This window comes from Melopsittacus undulatus, chromosome 1, assembly GCF_012275295.1.
Source record: "Melopsittacus undulatus isolate bMelUnd1 chromosome 1, bMelUnd1.mat.Z, whole genome shotgun sequence".
Taxonomy (NCBI): Eukaryota; Metazoa; Chordata; class Aves; order Psittaciformes; family Psittaculidae; genus Melopsittacus; species Melopsittacus undulatus.
In genome coordinates this window covers 9,536,299-9,561,950 of record NC_047527.1, presented here as the reverse complement: position 1 = coordinate 9,561,950, position 25,652 = coordinate 9,536,299, and the positions used below count along the sequence as shown (strand labels likewise).

Here is a 25,652-nt window from a genome sequence, read left to right as displayed (position 1 = left end):
TCCCCCTTTCCTCTCCTTTTTTCTTTCTGGACCATTCCAGTCTGGCAAACAGATCTAACCTCACTGCTAAGTAGGGATGGCTCAGATTCTACTTCTACCACTTGGGGATCTCAACAGGGCTACACACTCCTGATAACTGCTGTAACATATAGGTTATGTCTCCTTTTCTAATTTCTTTTAGGCTCATTGCAGGACATGATACCATCTGTTTAAGCTTCCTTACTAACCAGCTGGCAGAAACGCAGTACCAAATATGTAACTTGCTGCTGTCTTCCTCTTCACTTTCCATGTTTTCCTTGCTTTCACCTGGCAACAGCTACATTGAGGATCTGACTTTTCTTCTATTTATCTTACCCCTCCTCGGCTCCATTTCTCAAAGGAATGTTGTTTTCTAAATCTCCCTTCACCTCTGAATTCCTTAGTAAAGCAAACAGCTTTATGTGATTTACCTCTGTAGAGCATACCTGACCAGACAAGTCACCTCAGTTAATATGTCATCACCTTTCACTCTCTACCCATCATTTGCTTCTGAGCTGCGTGCTTCACATTTCACTTGACACTGTTTTACCTTTTACATTCTTTGAGCCATTCAACCAGTGTCTTCCAAAACAAGTTTTTTATCTGCTTGGATTTCTAGACCACTACTTTCCAGAACTGTTGCAAATATCTTCAACCTTCTTTCTTCAAAATAAGATATATTCAATTTCTAATTACACCAGAGCAGTGTGCTTTTATTTATACTTGTTTACACACAAGTAACTATTGACTTCAGTCTCTATTTCACTAGGTGATTAAGACCAAAGTTTGACAAGACTAAGTGCAAAAAATCTAAATAGCTATAATTAGAATAAAAATATCAGACATTTATTGGAAGCAGAATAGTTACTAAATTTGATAATTTAGGATGACATATTTATAATTTGGGAACTCATCATTTAAGCAATATCAGATTTTCTTTAGTAGTTGGTATTACCTCATCAAAGTCTGCAATGATTTCATTCAGCAAACGCAGGCATTCTACTCCTTGGTTATTCATCTCAGTCTGGGAGTAAAAATCAGCAAATCCAGGAATAGAGGCAAACATCACACCAACTGCATCATAGGACTGGGAGTATAATTCCTAAAAGAACAATGAAGAAAAAAGAGTTGAAGTGGTAATATAGGGAGGAGAATGTAGGCTTCTTATTTTTTCTGTGCATAATACCTTAATATCTGAGGTTATCATTAGTATATACAGTTAGCCTGTTTCAGCAGGAGGAGGCTGACAGCTTTCACATTTTTATCACAGACTATATGCAGGGTTTGCCCTTTCTTTGAAAGCCTCTTCTGCTCTTTCTGCTTCAGAGGTCAGAAGCTACACCAACAAAAAGGAAACAGAATTTTTCATGCTTTGTTTTTATGGGAATCACTTGAAGAAATGAAGGATGCAATTGCAAGTGTGAGTACCAGGGAATCAAACACTGTTAAGCAAGTAAAAGGAACCTAATGTTTGTTATTTATTAGTGTTTAAGTCTGTCTCGTAAATGTTTGCAGTTGACAATGTATTTCTAAATTTGGTAACTATCAAGAATCAGACCATTTAAAATGTCTTATGTGACCTCTTTGTAAAAGGTCCTCTCAGTGGCCACATTTTCTGGTATATGATTTATATTTCACACTACTGCAGCTCTAAGAAAGTTTGCCTATTCAAGGTTTTCAGAGAGCCCTTATTCTGTGGTGAACTGTGATTCTCCTAAGGTGACTATGGAGCTATTTGGTTGCCTGGCTCTGGGAGAGGTTCTTACTATTAGAGTTTGAAATGAGGTTAAAACAGACGTGGGGATGACAATGGACTCCCTGGGAACACAGAGCATATTATAAGGATCAGACACAGGAGGATGAAGTATGCTCTGGGATATGCTTCGACCTACGTTATTCATATAAATCACTGGTACTGAATGACATTTATTTATTGATGGGTTCTTGTCATTATATATGTGAGAATCATAGAATGGTTAGGGTTGGAAAGGACATTAAGATCATCTAGTTCTAACCCCCCTGCCATGGGAAGGGACACCTCACACCAAAGCATGCCATGTAAGGCTTCATCCAACCTGGCCTTGAACACCACCAGGTATGGAGCATTCACAACTTCCCTGGGCAACCCATTCCAGTGTCTCGCCACCCTCACAGTAAAGAATTTCTTCCTTATATCTGATCTAAACTTCCCCTGTTTAAGTTTTAACCTGTTACCCCTTGTCCTACCACTACTGTCCCAGATGAAGAGTCTTTCCCAGAATGTGGTAATTTCTCTGAAGCCAAGCGCATTTTTAGGAACAGAACCAACTTCAGCTTTACAAATGCCAAAGTCAGAGCTCTCCCACAACTCCTAGTAAGCTTTTCTAGTGGCTAATACACCAAAACTATTCGCATTCTGTTTTGTTTAATATTTTTCTAGCTTCAGCTTCTGTTTTTTTACCCAATGGTGGATACTTCCATTTCTTTTCTGAGCCTTCTCTTATGACATTCTGACCTGGAACATCTGTTTCTCAATGTTCTTTTTCGTGTGCTTTCAGACGTTTTAGTTCTTTGGTCCCATGATAAAAGGGCTTATTGGTGAATGTCATACACCACCTGATGTGAACACCTCAGACTCCTTCCTTCATCCGGATTCTCCCTAGAGAAGCATCCTGAACTCCTGCCCTGTACTTTTCTATGCTGCAAATGCTGCTACTTCTGTAGATTCTTTTACAAATTGTCCTGCAGCAAAAGTGGTAAAATTCTGCTAGTTTCCAAAGGTACTGCAAAGCTTCAAAAAAACCCCATGATCGATTCCCTTCCTGCCCTTACACTTCCTTTCATTGAGGGATATCTATGGGTTCATGGAAGCTATATTCTAAGAACACTCTTATTCCCTTTTTGTAAGTACAGAAAAAAGAAATACACACATTAGTTCATGGATGCTTATGGAAAACTCAACAAGATCTGCTAAGAGAAGCATATATATACTCAGCCATACTCTTTGACGAGATCATGAAGACAGAAAACAATTGGCTGAGCCTTCATCTGCTCCTTTTTTCTATTTTTGGTAAGAAGCCTCAGGACAGGAATAATACATCCATGAGAAAAAGCTTACAGTACACATTTGGGAATTCATTTTTTGAGACCAGAGAAATTAACTTAATAGCCAGACATGAACTGCAGGATTGATTGTACTGAAATCTGGTAGATGTTACAGCCAGCCAGCTCATGCATAAATCATCCCCAAGTATAGTCACTCTGGAAATTGCCTTACAAAAAGCAGGGGTGGTGGAATTGAATTCAGTGGCAAGTTATTGAAGCATCAGCAGTGATCCATGGGGCATCTGTTTGCTTCTGAAGATTATTATGCGTGTGAGTGTATGTGAATGAATGTGTAAGAGAAGACACTTATTCCCTGAAAATCCATAATTCAGATATGCCAGCACACACTCATGGTTGGTATCAGGATCTGTTCCATTTGCAATTAAACCTTTTAACTTGGTTGCTTTCACACAGATATTTTCTTACGTGCAGAGTGGTGTTTAATACCCACAGAGTGTAAAATTCCTCAAGAGGCAGATTTCTAAAGTGCCTTTTCTTGTAGCTTCTCACTATGTTGCCCTTCCCTAGGTGATATTTGAAATCGTATATTCAGAACACAGTGATCCCTCATTATGCAGTCTAATTCTGTCTACATCTATTTCCAAAAGGTATAATCAGAAGAGGGTAGTCTTGATTCCTTTTTGCTGCACAATGAATGGATATGTCTGGTAGTCTGAATCTTGTAACATCTGCAATCTCTTCGTTAAAAAGGATAATTCCAAAATTACATGAGAAACTCCCAGTTTCACCATACAATAGCTTTTATTCACAGATGATACTATAATACGTATTTGCTTTATTTCAGATAACGAGTAAGTGACTTACTGCTGGTTTCAGAAGCGAATTCTGAACTTTCCTTTATCCCTTCAGCAACTTTTCTTCAAACTCTGTCTTTGGAATATCCAGAGATTCCCTTATCAAGTTTTCCTTTGTGTATTATGAATATTCTTTAAGAATATAGCTACAAACTAAGTTTCTGAAATGGGCATTTTGTTAACTACCCCAAAGGGACAATTCAGATAATTTGAAGTGGTGAAAATGTTCTCTTGGGTCTGAAGATGAGAGAGGCTCAGGTCTGTTGCAGACTTGCACAGATTTCTTCCATTATAACTGGCAGAGATGCAATAATACTTCTACAGCGCTCGGCTATGTTAAGGTTTCACAAGCATATCTTTTTTAGAAGTACTAGATTTTCATAGACTCATAGGTTGGAAGCAACATGAAAGTCATCTAATACAGTTGCCACTCGAAGAAGGTCAAGTTCTCACAGCCTTGTTCTGTTGAGGGTTGAGTATCTCCAAGACTGGAGATTTCACAACCTCTCAGGGTCCCTCTATAATGACCACTTTTCTGGGGATTTGTTTCCCCCTGTATCCGACTGAGATTTTTCTTCCTACAATTTGTGTCATTGCCTCTTGTCCTTCCACCTGCACACTGGAGAAAAGTTTTGCTTTGTCATCTCTATAAACACTCATTAGGTGGTTGAAGACAGTAGCAAAATCTTCTTTCAGCCTTTTCCTCTTAAATTTAAATGAACCCAGCTCTCTCAGTCTCTCATCATGCTACGTGTCCTCATACCCAGTCATGGTGGCCCTCCACTAGACTTGCGTTAGTACGTCTATATGTCTGCTACTAGTGCCTCTGAACCTGGGAACACCACTTTATGTGTGGACCTAGAAGGGCAGAACATTTTACTTTAAAACATGACTGTCTTTTTTATGTTGATCAAATGAAATATAATGAATTGTGTAATGAACCCTATCAAGAACTAAGTTCTAACCAGTTCCTAACAGATCTGCTTTTCTTTTGCTAATAAGACAAAAGTATCAGAAATAAAGCTGATACATACTTCATTATCCCGATCCTTCTCCAGGAAGTGACGGGCGACATGACTGGGCAAAATATTCCGTAGCATATTTTCATTGTGCTCCCTTAACTCCTTCATTTCATTGATTTCTTCTTTTGCTTGTACACGCCACAGAAAATCCAGCCTTGCTGTGTATTCAAGCTGTAGTTCCAGAAAGACAAAAAAGATAAGAGTAGAGATCGTATTGTCATCCTGGCAGGCTACTCCTGCCGTATAAACACATTCAGTGCCAGAAAAAGAGGTTATTTCTATGCTGAATATATCAGAGAAACCTTGGGCAAAATAATATTTGTCATGTTACTGCTATGGTCAGTGGCTAGAAAATGCCACAAAATTATTCTCCTTTTAAACAGCTCTATAATAGTTAGATGGTGGAGTCAGGCAGGAGATAAGGTATTGGAAGATACTGGTATTGGTATGAAATAAATATGTCCCAATTTTCATATGTGTTTTTAAATGAAATGTGGTTAATGAGGAAATAGCACAATGGTCATCCTAAACATTTTGCAGAGACAGGTAGCGTATTTCTCAAGGATGAGCATCTTTCAGCAAAATTATATATAACAGCCCAATTCACTCCCAAAGAAGACTTTCAAATCTGTGGCATCAAAATGAAGTATTTCTAATTTTGGGACATAAAGATATTTGTATTTTAAGTCTTTAAAAAGCTAACGAAAGACATGCTATTTGATACCCCCTCAAACACTCTGTCCCTGTTGTATTGTGAATCCAGTCTGCAAACACAATTTAGTATGTGCAGAGTGGCAGTGCCTGACACCCTCAGATACAAACCAAAGTTAAATGGTTTTCAGTGTTGTATATGTGCAGAACAAAAGGAAGATTCCTGCACAGCTTCTATACACACACACATATATATATAGTGTATTTATATACATATACAAATGCATATTCATATATACAGAAATGACAACTGTCTGCTAGCTGAAGCAAGGAACATGTTGAAACATCATGTTGCTTGCCTGAGAGGCACATGTGTGTCAGCACATGGACAAGACCAAAACAGCCAGAATTTTTGGGTACATTAAACTGAAGGACAGTTTAAACAGATTTCAACTGGTGACTTAAGCTACAGCCTTATTGAAAATGATGGAGATATATCTGTGTGCAGTAAACTGAAAGAGAAAATATATTTGTGAAGTCAGATGCTCTAACTAGAGATAATTATCAAACACCCACAGATCAACATATTATATCAGCAAATAGATGGATTTAACAGTTGGGAGAGACCTCAAATGGTTTGCCAAAAAGTGCTGGGATTAAGGACGTGGTTGGGATATAATTCACATGCCAAACTGAGATAAAGAGCAAGCCTGCAGTGGGTGGGAGTGACTACAAAGGGATTGTTTAGTGACTCATCCTGTCCACAGTTTTCATCACCAGCAGCGACCAATAGCAAACTGTTTAGAAGAAAATGCAAAGCACCTTGCAAAAAGACTTATAGGTCCTTTATAGCTCCAGGGAGCTTTTCTTCCCTAAATACAAACGTGGCCTTGGCTTCATATAGACTTCCAAAGCTTGTATGCTATTTAGTAGTGGCTTACTTGCCCTCTAGATGCTATTGCTACATTTATAAACAATTAAGCTCTTTTTAATTCTCATATTCTGATCTTCTATCTTGTGACTACTAATTCCCTAAATTAACTGTACCATAAAAACTGTCAGGAAAAGGTATTTTAAAATATTTTTAAGATTTTTTTTTTCAATTTTCTTTCCCTTTCTTTTTGCTCTGGAAGACAGAACCCATACCAGATCATAACTGACTTTTGTCTGATTGAGAGCAGGCAACATTGACTATAACTTCGCAAGAAGTTCTAAAGTTATTGTAGAGCTTGGCTTGGAGCAGGAGTTGCTGGTGGATTCTGAGTTCTTTGATCCTTCCAATACTCAACAATACTACGATAAGAGCTTTGAAAAAAACCACAACAGTACATTTTTCTACAGCTGTACAGGAAAATTTCACATCTCTAGGCTTAGCTCAGAATAGCAGCAGCTAATCTTTACATTTTAGATACCATCATTTTGGTTATTTGAAATTGCATTGCAACATGAAATATTTTTCTTGCATCACTTGTGGGAAATGGAGATCACCCTTTCAGTTCAGAGATAAAAGGGTGTGTTACATATGAGGTCTGAAAATAAAACATTTCAAGAAGATGCTTTGCTGAGTTCTGATATTTGTTAAAACTAACAAATTGAGTTGAGTTGGGTTGAGTTTTGGGTTTATTTTTTATACTGTAAAGAAATGTTCCTGGGTATGGTGGTGCCAAGAAAAATAACTTTCCAACCTAACTGTTCTATGATTCATTCTATGACTGTCTGCAGCATAAATCTTGAGATGTCCAGGTTTTCTTTCTCTGATACATAGCTCTATGAAACACTCCTAATTCCAGTATTGAGTGAAGAAAACAAAGAAGACGTATAACATAGAAAGCCTAGTAGTACTTATGTTCTCTAAATGCTGTACAACCCCACCACTCTGCAGACAATTACCACAGGCAAGGAAAACACAAGGTAAGGATCAGCATTTGATGGATGGCATGTTCTTCCTTAGAGAACGAGAAAAGAAGATTTACATCCCAAAGGGACACCTTCAACCACTGAAAACAGTCTAACTCTGGATAAAACAAGAAAATATCCTTTCTTCACTACCTCAAATGTGCTTCTAGATGAAATTTAATTTCTAATAGGGAATTAGTCTATTTAGTCCTATGTCATGTGACTTTGACAAAACTACTTTTAATTATGGTTTTAGCACAAAAGACCTTCAAAATTTACTGGCTGAAGCACAGGTAAGATTTTAAGAAAAAGCTGAATGTGATTAGACAACTTTTTCTTGAATCTGATTTAGAATTCTGGGTGCAAAACTGGGGATTAACTTCAAATTATAATGGATAAGGAACAGGAGTTAGTTGTTCAGAAATTAAAGGCCCATGAATATAATCTTACGAAAGTAATCCTTTTTGTAAATCCACCTAGAATGAGGAAACTTTCAGCTATTCTACTTCAGAACACTTCTGCAGTTTATGAAAAGTAAAGCTGTGCCAGAAGGCAGATTGATTGGAGTTAGTTGTGCTTCCCATCAACTCAGATTAGTGATGAGATATTTTTTTTAATGTGCTCTGGATGGAATTTTTATATATGTTTTTAGTTGGCATTTATACAGAGACCTTTAGGTTAACTCTATGATAAGAAATTAAACAATACAAGAAAATGGTCCTGGGCACTGCCGTTGGATATTGTTAAATTGATCAAGTGGCCTTATGAATTACTTGGGAGGACATGCAGGAGTTAGCACATCTCAGGGACCATTTCCAAAGGCAGTTGAGTGCAGCCACCCTTTTTATGGAAGGAAGATTAACAGAATGGAAAACAGGTCCCTGGGCTGGAAAATGCATTTAAATAGCTCGGATTGGGCTTTTGTAGAGACAGACATTTGCACTCAGAATTGTGATCCTGAAGAGCATTGCCTGGATGCTGCCTAACCTTTGCTCTACCTAAACACCTTTAGTTTTCTTTCTTACTACTAGATGATTCCCAAGCCTGTAGGTTTGTATCTTTGGTATGTTAAGAATCATTGGGAATATTATATAGCTTATCACAAATTTGGGTTATTGCTCTGAGGCCCCTAAATCCTGGTTGTCATCTAGGCCCATGTGAAAGAATTTTTGCAAGTGATCTATGACCTGAAGAAGTTAGTGATAGTGCTTAGCTGCAGATTTTTCTCATTTCCTCAAATCTGTTCTTTTTCCTTTATGAACACACTAAGCTGGTGCATGGGAGTTTTATTATTTTCTGTTTATTCTTCCCTTTCTTCATCTCGGTTTTATGCCTTCTCAAATGCACTGAAGCAATAAGGTGCCATGATAAATGAAGTCCTGTTTGTTCCTTCAATTTCTATTAGGAATTTCAATATAACTTGTATATTGCTGAATAGCATGTTGCACATGTTCTTTAAGAATGCTAGGCGGAATTAGAAGTGGGTTTTCTTTAATCAGATTCTGCATAGGGTTTATTAAATTGCTAAAGGTCATATGCTCAAGAGGATAAAAAAGCAGCTGGTATTTTGAAAGTAATTATTGTCACATCCTGTAATTGCAGGCGATATAGGGAATGGTTAAAGCAAATGTTTGCATTACCTGTTGACCATGATAAAATACAGCTAAAAGGAACATTGCCATCAGTAGTAAAGACGCCTCCTTTGTACCCAGGAAGTCTGTGCTGGAAAAAAAAATCCAAAGTAAATGACAGTTATTGATTTTTCAGTATTGCAATTGTTCAGATGTTTCATTTCATAATGCATCCTGGTGCTTTTCATTGCTCTAAAAAATCCCCTCCATTTGGGAATTTAACTTCGCAATAATTAGTTCAAGAGCAAAGTAGTGTAATTGGAGTCCTCAATTGTTTGGAGACAAGTGTATTAAATAACTCAACTGTAGCCTACTGTAGGTACACAGATGGTGATGACCTTCCTCTTTCACATGTGATAGTCAAGCTATGTGTCAGTTAGTCTCTTCTGGAAGCCTCGTAGACAGCCATGAACACCACAGCCTTTGCAAGAGTACAGAGTGGGATCTGGATGGGGAAAGGTTGGGGCCAGAGCTGGGAAAGGGAAACTTCTAGATTGTGAATATAAAAGCCCAGTGAATTGGCCTGGAGATGAAAGATGAACCCCAAGACAGATGCGGAAAGTTAAGTATCACCATATTGTGAGAAAAGTTTAGAGGACAAGTGAGTTAAGGGAAGAGGTGTGGATCAAAGGGGACCCAAACAAATGGCGAATAGTAATTAGGGTTAGGGTTTTACTGAGCTGCAAGGAGGAGCACAGAGAAGAAATATCTGACTACTACAGAGGAAGTAAAGGAAACTCCTGCACCCAGTAGGGAAGCAAAGATGAGCCAAGAAGTTACTGGCTGTACAAAATCTGCTGTATGAAATTGCTGAGACGTGTGTGGAGCATGAAGAAAATGTGACAAGATAAGGTGAAAAGTGTCCAGAGCAGTTAAAAGGAGTTCCAAATATGAGGAAAAATTACAGTTATGTAGAAAGATGAAAAAACTGAAGAAAGTGAATATTTCTGTGATATCATGGGGTTTTAAAAATACATGGTTCCCAGAGGAAAAGACGTTAATTAAAAGGTTGAGGAACTGGTAGGACCAATATCATAGTAAAAAAAGGGATAAAAAACAAAATTTGAACATGAATCAAACATGGATATTTGGAAATTGTTTTGTTGAAAGATGAGAAAATGATTAAGAAGTGCTTAAAGATGTGTAAAAAATATAATAAAGGAGTAAAAAAGGAGCAAAAGTTGGAAGAGACTTTCTGACACTCTTCTGTCTACCTCGATATTCAAAATTTAATAAAATCCATTTTCCATAGTGATTTTGAGAAAAATATTGGGTAATATTTGTCAGAGCAGGAGTCCTATGACTGAGAGATTAGAGAGAGAAAGAGTAGAGCTTGATGGAGACTAAACCAAAAGGAAACTGCTGTGAGAGAGCTAACTCAACTGACTCTGTGGGCTTAATGAAGAATTTACTGTGAGGAAATGAGCCACTATGGGATGATTCAACAGTATAGAGCAAAAGACAGCAGAAAATATCTTCGTCATCTAAAATAATTTGGAATTCAAATGCCTCACATTCTGAAGCTGTCTGAAATAAAACCTACCAAAGGTTTTATTCCAGAAGAACCCCTTGCACACTGGCTAAATGCAATAGCCACAGAAGTCTTAGTTATGAACTCATCTGTTTTTGTGTATTGTGTGATGTAGCTCTAGCCACAAATATGTGAGCTACATGAGTTTTGGAGGGAGTTCCAAAACCTTTTATTCAACTAATTGGTATAGCTAAGAAAAATGGTAAGTTTCTGGGCACACAGCTTTGAACCTCATGTTCCCTAATGTCAGAACAGAAGTTCAGATCCCTGTCCTGAGTGTGGAGTACTTCAGCTAAGTTCCCTGTCCCCTGGGTTGTTGGTTACTCTAGAGGATATTCTTGTGATAAGAGTCACTGGAGAATTTTACTGATACAGGGAATAGAAATAACTCTGAATTCTCAAAGATTTTCATACAAGGGAGAATCTTTCTTTACCATGCTTGATTAGTGACAATAATTAAAGACAATGAACATGATTTCTACTTCTAGTTACTTAGCCAAAGTATTGCTTACTGCCATTTGTCATGTTTGGTGGGATCTGCTGTGAGTATGCTGTATGTCATTGTGTTAGTCTGTAGGAGAACAACTAGCATTAGAAAAAATAATTGCACCCCAAATCTTTAGTACCTGGCTACTGTAGGAAGCTAGCAAGAAAAATATGCTTGCAGATCCTCAATTTGTATTAAGATGTGGCTGTTGTGAGAGCTAATTGTATTGTAAATCCATGCTTTTCTGTTATGCTGGGGATCTTCATCTGGAATGTGCTGACAAGCACAAGAAACTGCCATACCAAATTGGTCAGTTATTAAAGACTGAAGTGTTTTTCTGAATGACCTAAATCGCTGCTGCTCTAGATTAAGTTATTGCAACACTTAGTGCATCTCTGACTGCAAATTACTGTGGTTCTTCTGTCCTCCTCTTCAACTCCTCTTGCTGGGAAGGAAGCCTGGGAGGAGGAGTCTGTTCTTCAAATGTATTCCTGCAATGGGATCATCCCTGTATCCCTTGTATCTTTTGCAACTACATGCTATAGTTTGGCTTTTATTAGATTAAAAACCTCCCCTAAAACTAAATTGTTCACTCCTGTTTTCTTAAACTGAGGTGAGAATTTCAGTCAGTATCTCTGGAATTTTCATGAACAGAAACAACCAATGTATATGCATTGTAATACATATTTGTAGTAACACAGATAAACTATAGGAGACATAAAAGACAAATCCTGCTCAGTACCCATTTCCTTATTAAAGAGCAGCTTCTAAAGGGGGCTGTGAACACTTACTCTCCATTGTGGTTAAAGTTGTCATATTGAAGGAAAAGGGAAGCATAAATTGTCTCAGTCAGCAGAGAATAGATTGCAATCATGATGAGAAGTACTGCCAGCTTCAGGACAGAGTTGAGACGAAGAAAGACTGCACAAGTCACCATTGCCAGCACACCAGTGAAGACAAAATACTGCATAGAAAACAGCACTGGTTACTTTTGATGATCAGTGGCTACATATGGACTCCACAAATGTCTACATAAATGATAAAAAATCAGAAGTATAAAAAAATTGCTTTGAAATTCAGTGCTCAGCTACGTCTTCTTAGGTTATCGGGAACTTTGAAAGTAGGGGTTTTGCTAAAACAGAATGTGAAATTACAAATTCTTTATGTTGCAGGACACCTCCATGTCAGTGGAAATCCTTGTAAGTGCTTTTATGGCATTATCATTGTAATAGGAGGGAAAGGGAGTTCAGGTCATTAAAAAATAAAGGGAGAGATGCTGCATGTAGTAGTTTTTCAACAAAAGCCAACTGAAAGACAATAATTTATTTTCATTCTAAACTTCTACAAGATCCACATTAATCGGGATGGAAGAATAACATTCTGGCTTTAATCCTTTTCTCATGCTACTTGAAGAGAAGATAAAGCCACAAGTTTGGGTGGGGTTTTATTGTGATTTTTTTACATCATTTTCAGTATTGCATGTCTACTTAGTTAAATTATTCTCTTAAAATTTGATGCCTGGAAGTTTTATTCATATCTCATTTTCTAATCTATTCATTGTCTTGTTTTTCTCAATGATTAGTCATCTGTCAAGTGCAATCCATGCAGTTGATACTGAGTATAGAGAGACAATCATGGCCATGAGCTGTTCAGATTTAAAATAGCAGCATCAACACCCACAGTCCAAATGTAGTTTAAATTAACTCCTATCACACAGCTTTAGGAGAGATTGCATTCATTTTTCTGAGTACAGATTTACTTTAGTACAATTCTTCTGTAGGAAAGTCCGCATCTGTGCAATTTACAGCATACTGCTGGCAATATTATGACACTGCCATATGACCTTCTAAGCAACATATTGCATTTATTTCCCTGTCCATGGCAGGGGGGAATTGGAATTAAATGATCTGAAGATTCCTTCTAACCCAAACCGTTCTATGGTTCTATGATTTATCTACACACATAATCAACCCATTGATTTTATTGCCTGCTTACTCATCACAGGATTTTCTTTGCTCCAAATGCAAATTTAAAATAACTAAAGCAGAATGACTGATGGTTTTGCTTTGTAAGTATTAGTCTCCATTAGCTTCATATGAATTAAGTAATGTGTTTTATTGCACTAAGCTCATCAAATCATTGCTGGATGTGTTTCCAGCCTAAAGGTTCTGTATGAAGTACAAAGGTTAAAATTTCATTGTAATGCTCCATTAGACCGTAAGATTAATACCTTCTGCAACCAGCCTCTGCTTTTTTGATCAGCATATGGATAAATGCAAAGATTCAGCTTCACAGTACTGTTGAGGCACCTAACTCCACTACCAGTACACAGATCATTGATTCCATGTAGTGGTTGCCGTGTAATCTTTGTGGATCTGTGCCTCAGATTCAAAAGTACCCTCAGAAATACCTCAGGATAGGAACAGATGTCTGTGGAAGCTGCAGATGAATTGAACGTCTGGTTCTTCAGGGCTACTGGTTTGTCAAAATCACACCATAGCTGTGAAGAAAGGAAAACAATAAATAAATCAGGGCTACATTGTGCACTGGTGACAAAGTGTTTGTGTGGCTACTGGCTGGGTTCAGGGATAGAACTTCTGGCCTTCTGCTCTCAATGCCAGCTCCCTAGCTGGCACCAAGGACTAAGCTGACAGTAAGATGACATACTGTGAAGGTGAAATGGAAAGGGAGGAGCTATGAATGCTATAGACATTCAGCATCTGGATAGCTTTCATATAATCTCTTGTTGCCAAAGAGGAAAGATGAGCTCCTCTGGGAATTTCAGAAGAGTGATGCTTGACTTTTTAAGAATTACCCTCTCAAAATGTTTATACTTTTTTACAAACTATTGAGAAAATTACTGAATCAGAAGCATAAAATCAGATTTCATGTGTGCACTTGTTTGCAAGCATTTTTTTATGCTGCGTTGGGAGGGACAATGCTATCCTTCTACATGTGGGGCAAAATAACATAGTATAATGCATTATGGCTTGTGCCAAAACATAATGTGGTCCCAGAACTGCAGTTGTGAGGTCTAGAATGGAAGGGAGTGAAAATTCATTCATAAAACAATGATATTGAGAATATAATACTGCTCTTGTTGTTATGACCTGCATTCATTTTAATGGCATTTCAAACCAAGTATATTAAACAAAACAACAGTGTAGAGTTGCAATACATCATGGTATTAGAACACAGGGAAAAATAATCATTAGTAGTTTCTTATTTTAGCAGTTAAAGCAGATGGAATCTCATGTTTCATATATTAATCCAATCTGGATGCTTATACTAGGTCATTTCATCAGCCTGGTATGTACAAGATAGTTCCCCTGCTTTTCTTTCCAACAGATTAGAGTTTGTTTAATTAGGCCCAATTTCTTATAATTAAATTCTAATGAATTTTGAACTTGGAACTTTCTTATTTGTTCTTTCAGCAATTCAGTCATCTCTGCAATGCAGCAGCATTAGCTAGGTTGTCTGTGCAGTCCTCTGTGAGAACAGATAATTATTAGTACCTTCTGAAAGTTTATGAGTTGTACCTCTCTGCAGGGCAGAATGCCATGAAAACCACTCTGCATGTCTTTTAAAAGGACCTTCAGGATCAGAAACTTCTTTTCTGATTTTATAACAATAAGAATGCACTTGATATCAAGAACCACAAGACTCATTTGCCTCCCTGGTGAAACTGAAGCCTTATAGCTCTTGTTAGAAAACATCTTTGTCCCCTCCAGCTGGGTGTATTTAAACTCAGTGGACACTGCAAGACTGAGTTACATTACCTGTTCTTAAATGCATGCAGGTCCCTCCTGAACAAAGTATTATTATGGTAGAATTTTGGCATAGGGGATAATGAGGTTTTAGGAATGTTGTGGTTTGATGTAGGGGTCAGGCCTTGGTGACTCAAGTCATTGCCATTCTGAATTTATGATATTAAATATAATTGTTTACTGCTTTATAGAATCCCAGTGGTATGACAATAAAAGGAATACTGTTTCTTTTGACTGTTTTAGAATTAGCCATCCTACCACACTGCAGTGGACAGTCTTAAAAAATAATCCACTACAAGTCAGAGGAAAATCTTACTGTCATCATATCCATAGGAAATTGGGTATGGATAGCCCATTAGAGATCATGTTGTTTCAAGACCATGCTTAATTCTATCCAAGTCTTTCTTGACAGGTATTTGTCAATCGTGATTTGAAAACTCCTAAATTCTACAACACATCTTAATGATCTATACTATAATGGACTACTGCCCTTGTCTTCAGGATGTTTTTAGCCCTACTGAGCTTCCTATCATTTACTGTATTTGTATTTTCTCTGTAAGGATCATGATCAGTGGCTACACTCTCTCTCACTAACTCTCCTACCAGTGATTGTGTGATATCACTCAAAAACCCAGACAGATGTTGAGTCCTTGGATACTGGCAACCTGAACTCAGTCATGGAAGCATAACAGCAATATAATAAATATAATATAGTATAGTATAATATAATATATATATAATATAATAATAAGATCTTGTATCTGTTAGCAAAAGACGAGGCAAACTCTTGAGGTATCAGACTTCAACATATTTACTCCAACGACATAAACAAAAATACTATTAATTATTACAGCATAATTGTTGGTGCTACTGTGTTGTTATGGCTGTTATTGGTTTTACAGTCAACAAATTCTTTCCTGGTCTTGTCTAGAAGAAAATAAATTGCAAAGTTTAGATGAAAAAGCACTGCTACACCTGTAGGCAAAAACTGCCCTGCAAGACAAAAGTGGTGAAAATGTTAATTTTAATCAGTGAGATATTTACCTTCTTGCCTAAGCTTTCAACACCTGTCAGGCTGTCTGACATGGTAATCTGCCTAATTCATGCAAAGCTGCCATCTCACATTTCTGAAGACATCAGGATAATCAGGGATCTATTCCATTTGCATACAAGACCCTATCCTTTTACTATGGGTACGTGGGCCCACTGTCTTTATTTACCACACCTGCTGTGTAAAGCTTAGTTCATGCATTTCCTCACAGATACACTGATAAACTTTGCTTTAGATTTGTCACTTAGTGCAGATGAGGAAATTAGGAGCCATCAGTGGGCACTGGAGAGAGAAAAATGTCTTTACTGGGACCAATATAAAGGAAAGAAATTTGTGGGGATTTTTTCTGCATTGACTATAGAGAAAGCTAAGAGTGACTAAGCCCATGGTTTGCTACTTCAGCTAAGTTAATTCAGGCTGAAAGGGGTTTTCAAACCACTAAATGAGCAAGACAAGACATGTTTAGAATTTATGCCTCTTAACTTCCTTTTTACATGCTGTGGTTACTGGCACAGTTTGACCAGCTCTGTCCTTTCTTTGAAGGTATTTTCTGGGTTTGTTGGCACTTTTCATATTTTTTGTAATCTAATTAATGGGAGAACTGAGAGATGAAGAATTTAATATCTGTAAGCATTTCTTGTTTTGACAGTCTTTAAGGAAGCATATATCTGAAAATTACAAGTGGTCCTCAATAGCTAAATACATTGAACAGAAAGTAGCAAAAGGGTTTTAAAGATAGATAATACTCACAAGGGAAAAATAATTAGATATTTCAGAAATGCATAGTTTAAGCAACAGATTTAATTTCCTGAAGCTGTCATACAGAGCCTTTTTTTAATATTTAAAACATATCTGGCTTATAAACATGTTAGTTAGCAAGTCCTGTAGCAAGATTAATAATTTAATAATCATCTTTTCCTCTATAATATCACCTGGATCCCTATAAGCTTACTATATTGATGATGGCTCCAAGAAAATTAATCAGAATGGATGCAAAGATAATGACATTCCTGGCCAGGTAGGTCTCATTAATCCAGCAGCAAGTTTTCCGAAGCATTAAAGGTAAACATTTGTAATCCTCTGCCGTAGTGATTAACACAAGAGCGGAGTGCAGCATAATCAGAATAGAGAACTGAATGACCATTGGTATCACCCTAGGAAGAACAAAAAAATACAGTAAACTCAGCATTAAACCACAGCACAATACTACCACTGATCAAAATAAATCTTTATACAGTTCAGACTAAGAAAAATCATTTGCCATGAATCTGAGACAAAAAAAAACCCACCAGAAAATACAACAGAGAAGGCAAATATTTGCTCATATTCCACAGGTCTGCCATTGCTTCACATGGCTTTTTGCTGAGAAACTGCTATTGAAGAAACAAGCCAAGGAACCAATTGACGGTGCCTTTATTGGTTTATATAGAGTGTGAGTGGCAAGCATATCCTTTCTTTTAGTACTCAGTTGCCCCTTAAGCTTCTTTCAGAGCAAAGCCTGTAGGATACTGATGCCACTTCTGTATGAGCTGGTTCCCATTCTCGTGTATTAGTTTGGTAGGATGTTATTTTGAATACAACATAACACAGATCTTAAGCTTGTACTATAACAAGGGCCATAAAGTGAATACAATAAAGCAGAATGTTTTGTGGAGTGTCAGGATATAAAAATTACAGAAATATAAGATTCCTCTAATTTTAAACTGCAGCTAAGAATCTTCTTGGCTTCTAAAAAAGCAACTGATGTACTATTTTCTTTGAAGTCCTTTAAAATATAAAGCATAGAAACAGGTGTTCTATGATCTAAAGAAGTTTAGACAAAACATGTAATTTGGCATACCCTATAAATTTTGTTCTTACAAATGTGATCCTTAACTATTGTTAAGTGCATATACAGAATATAGGTCAATTCCTTTAAAGCCCATAATTTCCTCTACTCCAAATTTCATAATATTTTTTCTAAATTTATTCCTTTTTTTTTCTTTTTTTTTCGTTAAAAATGGGACCTAAAGTCAATCAAGTAAGCTTTGTGTGGTTACAAAATGTAGTAAATTATTTTATTTAGCTGAGATGAAAGTATCAGAACTTTGGAAGTCAAGTTTGTTTGTCCCCACTCCTGCACTGTTATAGGTAAGATATATATGCATAAGATGATATTTTCTGTAGTATCAACTTATATTAGAAAACATTTTGAAATGTGAAAAATGTGAAAAACATCAAAATGGAAGTTCTGTTCCCTAATTAATTTAAATAACATGAATCACACATTAACTTTCCTTGAGAGCTTTGTGTGGTACTATGAGCTTTGACACTGTTCTGATGAGGCACCATCTGTATGAAGTGTTATCTTACACCTGGATCAGCATTTCACTCCAACAAGTTTTGTCAGTTTTGTGTGTGAGCTGAATACAGGACACAAAGGAGCTTCCTAAGAAAGTCCCATCTTCTCCACCAAGATCACCCAGAAGTAAAGCTTGCTTTTACAAAAAAAAGAACAATGTAATCAGTAAAAGCAAACGGTATTGTGAAGGGAAGAGTGAATAATGAAGAAATAAGATTGAAGCAGGGGCCACAGAATTCATCTTGTGTGACTAAGTTTTGTGGGAAGAGTCTCAGGACTTGCTCAAAGACCCAAAGCTACCAAGTAGAGACAATGCAATCATGTCTTGAGAGCAGCTTCTCTCTGTGAAAATACACAGAAAGCCAAGAAAGAAGCAGTCAGTAAAGCCAGGGAAAAGCTGGACAATATGTGCATGGAGAACTAGTCAAGGGAATCAAGACAGCTCATTAAGAGAGCTGTGTAATTTAGGATACATCTTACTGCACAGCAGCCTTTTAGATTTATTCAGGTAGAAAGCACCTTGAGATCTACAGACTGACCTGTTCTCCAGTGTCCATACTTTGAACTGAGGTTATAGACAATGACAGGTATATGAAACAATTTCCTTCAGTTTCCCCACACCACAGCAGTATTCTGAAGTAGTCTTCTTGCTCTCCAAAGCCAAATGACTGAGAACTGCTTTGAGAATCATGTTTTCTTGCTGTATCTCAGATACATATAGACAGTTGTTATATGCAGTTGTAACCTACCAATTCTGCAGAACTAACCTGACCTAACCCTAAATGAAATCAAATGAAGGCTTTCAAAAAGATTAGGGTCAAGCCTCAGGAGGTCAGACCTGATGACACAAAACATGAGTTCTTATTTTGGACTGCCATATTTTACATGTAGGACCCAGTGTTATTGAATTAAAGGGAAATAAATTTAAATTAATAAATTGAAATAAAGGGAACATTTAGGGACCTAAGTCTGGGATATCAATCCAAAATGCAGCATAACTTGCTTAGGCTGCATGAGAAACCATGGTCTTCTATTTGTTCATAATAAATATATAGACAACAAAAATTCTTCCACTGTAGCTGTTCAATTAAACATTGATGTGTTTGTCTCCTGTCTAAGCCTCCTTGAGATAAAAACAAAACTGAAGTCTGCACACCTATGACCTCCTAGAAGATCAATATTTGTGCTTTTATTGGCTGCATGCTAATAGGATTAAGTACAGCAGAAGACATAGCCAAGGTCAGAAGAATAGGAACAAACAGCCATAATACTCTTCTGTCTATGAAATTCCAGAGTTACAACACCTGGGTTGGATCACCTCTTCATTTAAAAAGAGACACAGGACCAGATGCTTTTCTTTCTAGGGGTTCCCTTACTGTCAAGATCAAGTGAAACTTGAAATGGAGCTTTTGCTTTCCCTCTTCCACACAAACAATCACAAATCAAGACCTGAGCCAGAAGGAAGCATACACAAAACAGGTGATGCAGATGTTTAAATGAATAACAGTGTATCCCCTCACAAGAATAACTCAGTGAAAAACAGATAGAAGTAAGAATAGTTCAGAAGTCTACTTCAATATGATTGATTGCTCATCTGAGCATATAGAAAGTGTATTGCAGGAAATGAATCAAACTCCCTGGCCTCTCAGATAGAGAAGATGAATCACTGCAAGGTTGGCAATGTAATGTAACGGCTTCATGGAAGATAATTACAGCAGAAATATGGCATTAATTTATGTCACTTAGAGTAATTTCCCCAACTCAATATGTCAAAGAATGAAAACAATTACAAAGATTTTTAAATTCAGTGATGTGTCTGCCCTGTCATGGAAAGGTATGAATGGATCAAATATTTATCCCATGGGAATCAAACTGAGATAAAATTCTGAAACACCCATACACAGTAGGTGATTCTAATAATAATCCAATGCATAAGATTCTAAATAGTCTTACAACAGGAAGATGATTCTCTTTTTTTAACACACAGACTATGGCAATCTATCTAGGAAACTCCCTGAAGATCCTTAATAATATATGTCTTATGATGACTTAAATAGTGTTTTCTTTCACTGAGTTTCCAGAAGCCCCCAAAAGACTCAGCTCAGAAAAATATTCAAGCATGTACTTCAGCAAATACAAAATTCCCTTCTTCTTCAACAGATTTCTGAAGCATTCATTGAAGGACTCTTAAATGTGTTGTTAGGAAACTGGTAGGTTACCATAAGGAATGTTAATTACAGTTTGTTAGCTGTTCATGGAAATGATGTGACGTCCTTGCATTTCCAGTGAGGTAGTTTACTTCTCTGATATCTGCAAGAGCTATAAGAGATGAGTATGCAGTTACCTCCAAGACTCTCTGAATCCAAATGTTTGGTGATAGCTTGTTTGTGTGCTCATAAATTGAACTGATTTTAGAACTGGAAAATGGGAAATTTGGACTTCCAGATTATTTCCCCATTCAATATGTTTAAGCATATTGAAACCAATGAAAACCAACCAAAATCAACTAGAAACCCTTAATCTTTTTTTTTATTTTAGGGCAGCTCATCTGTTGACCTCCGCTCTTTTAACAGGCATGCTTTTAAAGACCGAAACACACTTTCTGAAGCAGAGCAACAGAACTTGAAAACAAAGACTGAAATTTGCCTTCTTAAATGTTGACCATGATCTTCAGCTTCTGAAAGAACATAAGAACTGTCATAAAGCATCCATGTGGCTTCAAATCTTCTCTCACAAAAGGGATAATGGTAAACATTTTTTCCCTAAATATCTTCCAAGGTACTGGAAATCAAACTTTACGGGTATTCTTGAGACCAAGGTTCCATACTTTTGTTTAAAAGCTTCTGCTGATGCTGATCTTATCTCATAGGGATTGACCTAACTGATCTAACCTTTACTTGAACCTATTTATAGTTATGACCTCATTAACATTCAGTGACAAAAAGGTCCCCAAATAATTTCTGAAATGGAGGGAAAACCAGCAGACCACTGTGCAACATAGGACACCAGGAAGAGGTACAGCTGTAGGCAATATGGCTATGTGACTCCTTCTCCCCTAATTCCAATTGCTCCAGACACCTTCACAAGAATTAACAGAGATGAATCTATGAAGGTACAAAAAATGTCATGGTTTTTTTGTTGGTATAGCAGTGATTGATATAGCGGCAGAAATCTTTTTTTGGAAAACACGTTCCATTAATAAGATCCATAAATCTTCTTGTACATACTAAGAAAAAAAAATAGAAGTAGCAGCTATCAGAAGTGAAGAAATTTAAATGTGTATTGGGAGAAGAACTTTAAAATATCAACCAAACTTATTACTATCAGAGCAATAGAGCACATAATGAACAGCAGAAGGTCATGTACTGTTCTGGGTACTTCCCCAGCTGAGAACTACAAAATACATGGGACACTACCGCAGACTGCAGTTGCCTGTCTGCTTCTAACCACCCTATTGCTATTCTTAGATGCAAACATAGTGTACCAGAACTTCCAAACAGGATCCAAGAAATATTGCTGGATTAATGTAATATACAATGTTATTTCTTCTGGAGCACCTCCCATATGAAGATAGGCTGAAAAAGTTGGGGCTGTTCAGCCTGGAGAAGAGAAGCTGCGTGGAGACCTCATAGCAGCCTTCCAGTATCTGAAGGAGAGCTATAGTGATGCTGGAGAGGGACTATTCATTAGGGACTGTAGTGACAGGACAAGGGGTAACGGACTGAAACTTAAGCAGGGGAAGTTTCAATTAGATATAAGGAAGAAATTCTTTACTGTGGGGGTGGTGAGGTACTGGAATGGGTTGCCCAGGGAGGTTGTGAATGCTCCATCCCTGTCAATGTTCAAGGCCAGGTTGGACAAAGCTTGGTGTGACACAGTTTAGTGTGAGGTGTCCCTGCCCATGGAGGGGAGTTAGAACTGGATGATCTTAAAGTCTTTTCCAACCCTAACTACTCTATGATTCTATGTTTCTTATACAAATACTGTATTTTCAAGGTGATTCTGCAGGCAGACAGTTAATGTTCTTCCAAGTATTAGAAACCATCTGAGAATGAACATCTGGGCATTTCCATTTTAGCACTTACTCTGTCTGAAGAGCAAATGAGCCCAGGGCATGTTTTAGTAGCAGTCAAGTTCTACTGGCTAGAAAATGGCTAGAAAACTGACCTTGGCCCTTGCACACACTGTGTGTTCTCACTATTAAACAGTAGACAAAATTGGCAATTTGTGTGTTTGATTCTATGAAACATGGATACAGAGCTCTCAGTTATGTCACATTTTCTTCACCTTGAGAGGAAGCTATTGCTTGGTCAGCCCAAATAAAAGCAGAAGTGAGAAAAGATCTACCAGTTCATCTCCTTGCTTCTTCTTAATGGCACAAGATTGCTTTTCCCAGCTGGATAATATGTACCATCAGCAACAAAGCACAACAGTATGATTTTCTTACATGGCATGTAAGAAACAAAACCAAAACACTGATTCCCAAGGTGATTACCAGTAATTTTACTCAGCAAAGAGGCACTATCTGGATCATGTTTTACTTCAACACTGGAAGCAGCAGGCCATTTCGTGTCAAGCTTTTGTGACCCAAAGTTCCCACTTAGTGGACTTCTGCTTAAAACCATGACAACATAATGTCAACAGGCATAAAAGCTACATGTTTTTTTTTGTGCTGTCTCACATAAAAGCATGTAGCTTCAGATAATGTGATACAGAAGTAGTTAATATTGGTAAAAAGAGAAAAATATTTCCACTTTTGGGAACAAGCAGATTTTAACAGCTCATTTCACATCAATCCTAGATTTTTTATCCCGCTGTTTTCCCAAGAGTGCCTTCATGTGTATAGAGATATATTTCTGTATTTACCTGGAAGAAGGAAGTAAGCTTTGGATAGCGGTGATAAATACAAGGACAATAAATGCACACACCAAGTTTGATTTGAATACTTCATCCCGCATTTGAGAGTACTAGAATAAAAGAAAACAAACAGAAGAGGAAATTAGCTGTTAACGCATGCAGTACTTCCATAAAGACTGGTGCATATAGGAGACTTTGGGAAAACTAGCAGGAAGATCTAATAAATCAGTGATCCGAATTTGTTTTTAAAAATGAAACACAATAAATGAATCATTTATAAGCTGGTAAAATACTTTCTCCAAACCAGAAAAATTCTGTCATTTGCAATGCAAAATTGTTTTACTTGGTTGCCTCTTTTTCAAAATTATTTTCTTTAAATCCCAAGTAGATTCTAGGGGCTTGTGATGTTGGCTAGAACACTTAATATTCGATGGCTTGGCTTCGTGAGCGAAGATTTTGGGAAGGGCTTTAACCACGTTTACTTCAAGCACGATGACCAAGGGCGAGTGGGATATGCAAAACTGGTTTGAAAAGGGTGCTTAGGCAATCAGGGAGTATCTGACCAGGGCTGTCATCTCCTGAGTAATCTCGAGCTACCCATGCGCTGGTCCGCCCGCATGCACAGTTGGATCTGCTGCTACCCATGCACCTTGTCATCTACCTTAATAGCTTATTAAAATACATAATAATCAGGTACCATGGGTTTCCTCACCTGAAGACAAACACTGAAGTCAGCGGCAACTCTGCATGCATGATGTCACAGAGGTGTCTCCATGCTGCCAAACTGAGACTATTCCATTTTATCTTTTGCTTTTTTTATTTAAGAAAAGAGCACAGAATGGGGCATTCTGTGAGTATCTGGGATGTGGGTCATGATCTTTGTATCCTGACTTATCCAGAGGCTGTGCAGAAACTTGTCATTCCCCAAGGAGAAAAGGAAGGTATTATTATGTAAAAGTCCATTTGAATTGCAACATTATTGTGATTTACTATAAAAGTATTTTTCTCCAGCATATCAAACCACTGAAAATGCTAGCAGGTTCCCCTTCTATGGGAGTTATCAAGAAGAGGAGGAACAGATACATCAGTGAATCACAGCAGACCAGTGAAAGTGGCATTGTTACCCAAGTCCTCAGCTGGCATTTATTCAGCCAACTCCAGTTGTTTACAGTGGATGAAGACTGGTCCATAGGCATATTTTTGTAAGTCTATTTGTCCTATACTGATGCCATTGAGTTTTCTTCACCTAATAAGGAATCCCACAGATGCCTTGGCACAGTCATTTTCCTCCTCTGCACTGTAATTCTATTTTATTTACTCTCTTGTAGTTTTGAAGGAGCCAAGAGTTACATGTGCAGAACAAAAAGAAATCAAAGAGATATCAGAATCTTTCTCCAGTGATTTGGAAAGAAGGCAAACTGTAGTTGTAAATGCCTAGAAAACATTATAATTGTGAACATTAAAGCCAATTAAGAAATGGATCAGGAACATACATTGGGAGAGTTAAGCTATGAAGTGCTTTTTATAGCTAATCTGATTTTGAAGGAAAGTTTTACCTTAGTCTATATTCACTACATGAATCTTTGGTAGGGACTTAGTTATAGGTATCTGATCAAAACAGTCTCAAGCTCCTGAAATAGGAAAAAGGCTGCTTTCTTCCCTGCTTCCATTTGTTATGAGAAAGAGAGGGGGTTTATTTGCTGGTGTCCCTCATTTTGACCCCTCTGCTGTGATTGTACCCTGTTGGTAGTATCACTCTGACACGATTTTTGATAGTGCTCACAAGGCAACTCCATTTTGCTGCCAGAAGCTCAGGGGCACTGACCCTGATTTCATGTGCAGAAAAACAACTGCATCAGTCCACTAAAATTATAAATGGGTTTTTTTTTGATTGCAGCATAAAAAGAACCAAAAGGAAAAAGAGAAGCACATTCCTCAAAATATAACATGAAATCCCAACTGATCCTTGGGGAAATTATAGCAAACTAATTGAATAAAACACAAACATGGAATTGCCTGCTGTATTGAACATTATGTCAAAAGGATGAATGCTGCTGGTCTAATCAGTAACAATGTCGTGATGAGAAATTGCTAGCATCTCTGAGGCAGCACAAACACTAATGATAAAGTAAGCACTTCTGGAGCAGTCTACCCCTTAATGACTTGGAGAAGGTACTGAAGGACAGACTAAACCTCTAGGCATTTCCATAAGTATGGGAAGGCATGTAGCTAACTATAGCTATGTAGAGTAGTAGGAATCATGATGTGCCCTACTCTGCAATGAAAGCCTTAGCTGCATCTCCCATAGACCTGCCTGCACTGATGTGACTTGCGTATGGTGTAGCAAAGGCTTATCACCTCTTCCCATGTGGCTTGAGCCATTTGGCTGTGCTGCTGCGGTATCTCCTGGTTAGCCCAGCAGTTAGCTGAAACAGCTTGCATAAGAAAGCCAAAGTTTCCTCTTCCTGGTAATGCTGCTTATTGCCTACCTCTCCTCTCTT

The 25,652-nt window shown here is 37.5% G+C and overlaps 1 protein-coding gene across 1 annotated transcript in view; it reads right to left on the bottom strand.

Moving 5' to 3' along the window:
* Positions 1 to 25,652, bottom strand: part of ADCY8 (adenylate cyclase 8) — a 121,865-nt gene that overhangs the window by 8,966 nt on the left and 87,247 nt on the right. The window contains exons 9-15 of the mRNA XM_034068583.1: positions 23,161 to 23,261; positions 16,906 to 17,107; positions 13,546 to 13,635; positions 11,927 to 12,099; positions 9,127 to 9,208; positions 4,952 to 5,110; positions 974 to 1,120 (exon numbers count right to left, since the gene is read on the bottom strand). Of these exons, the coding sequence (XP_033924474.1) occupies positions 974 to 1,120; positions 4,952 to 5,110; positions 9,127 to 9,208; positions 11,927 to 12,099; positions 13,546 to 13,635; positions 16,906 to 17,107; positions 23,161 to 23,261 (954 nt within the window). The remainder of the gene's footprint in view (positions 1 to 973; positions 1,121 to 4,951; positions 5,111 to 9,126; positions 9,209 to 11,926; positions 12,100 to 13,545; positions 13,636 to 16,905; positions 17,108 to 23,160; positions 23,262 to 25,652) is intronic.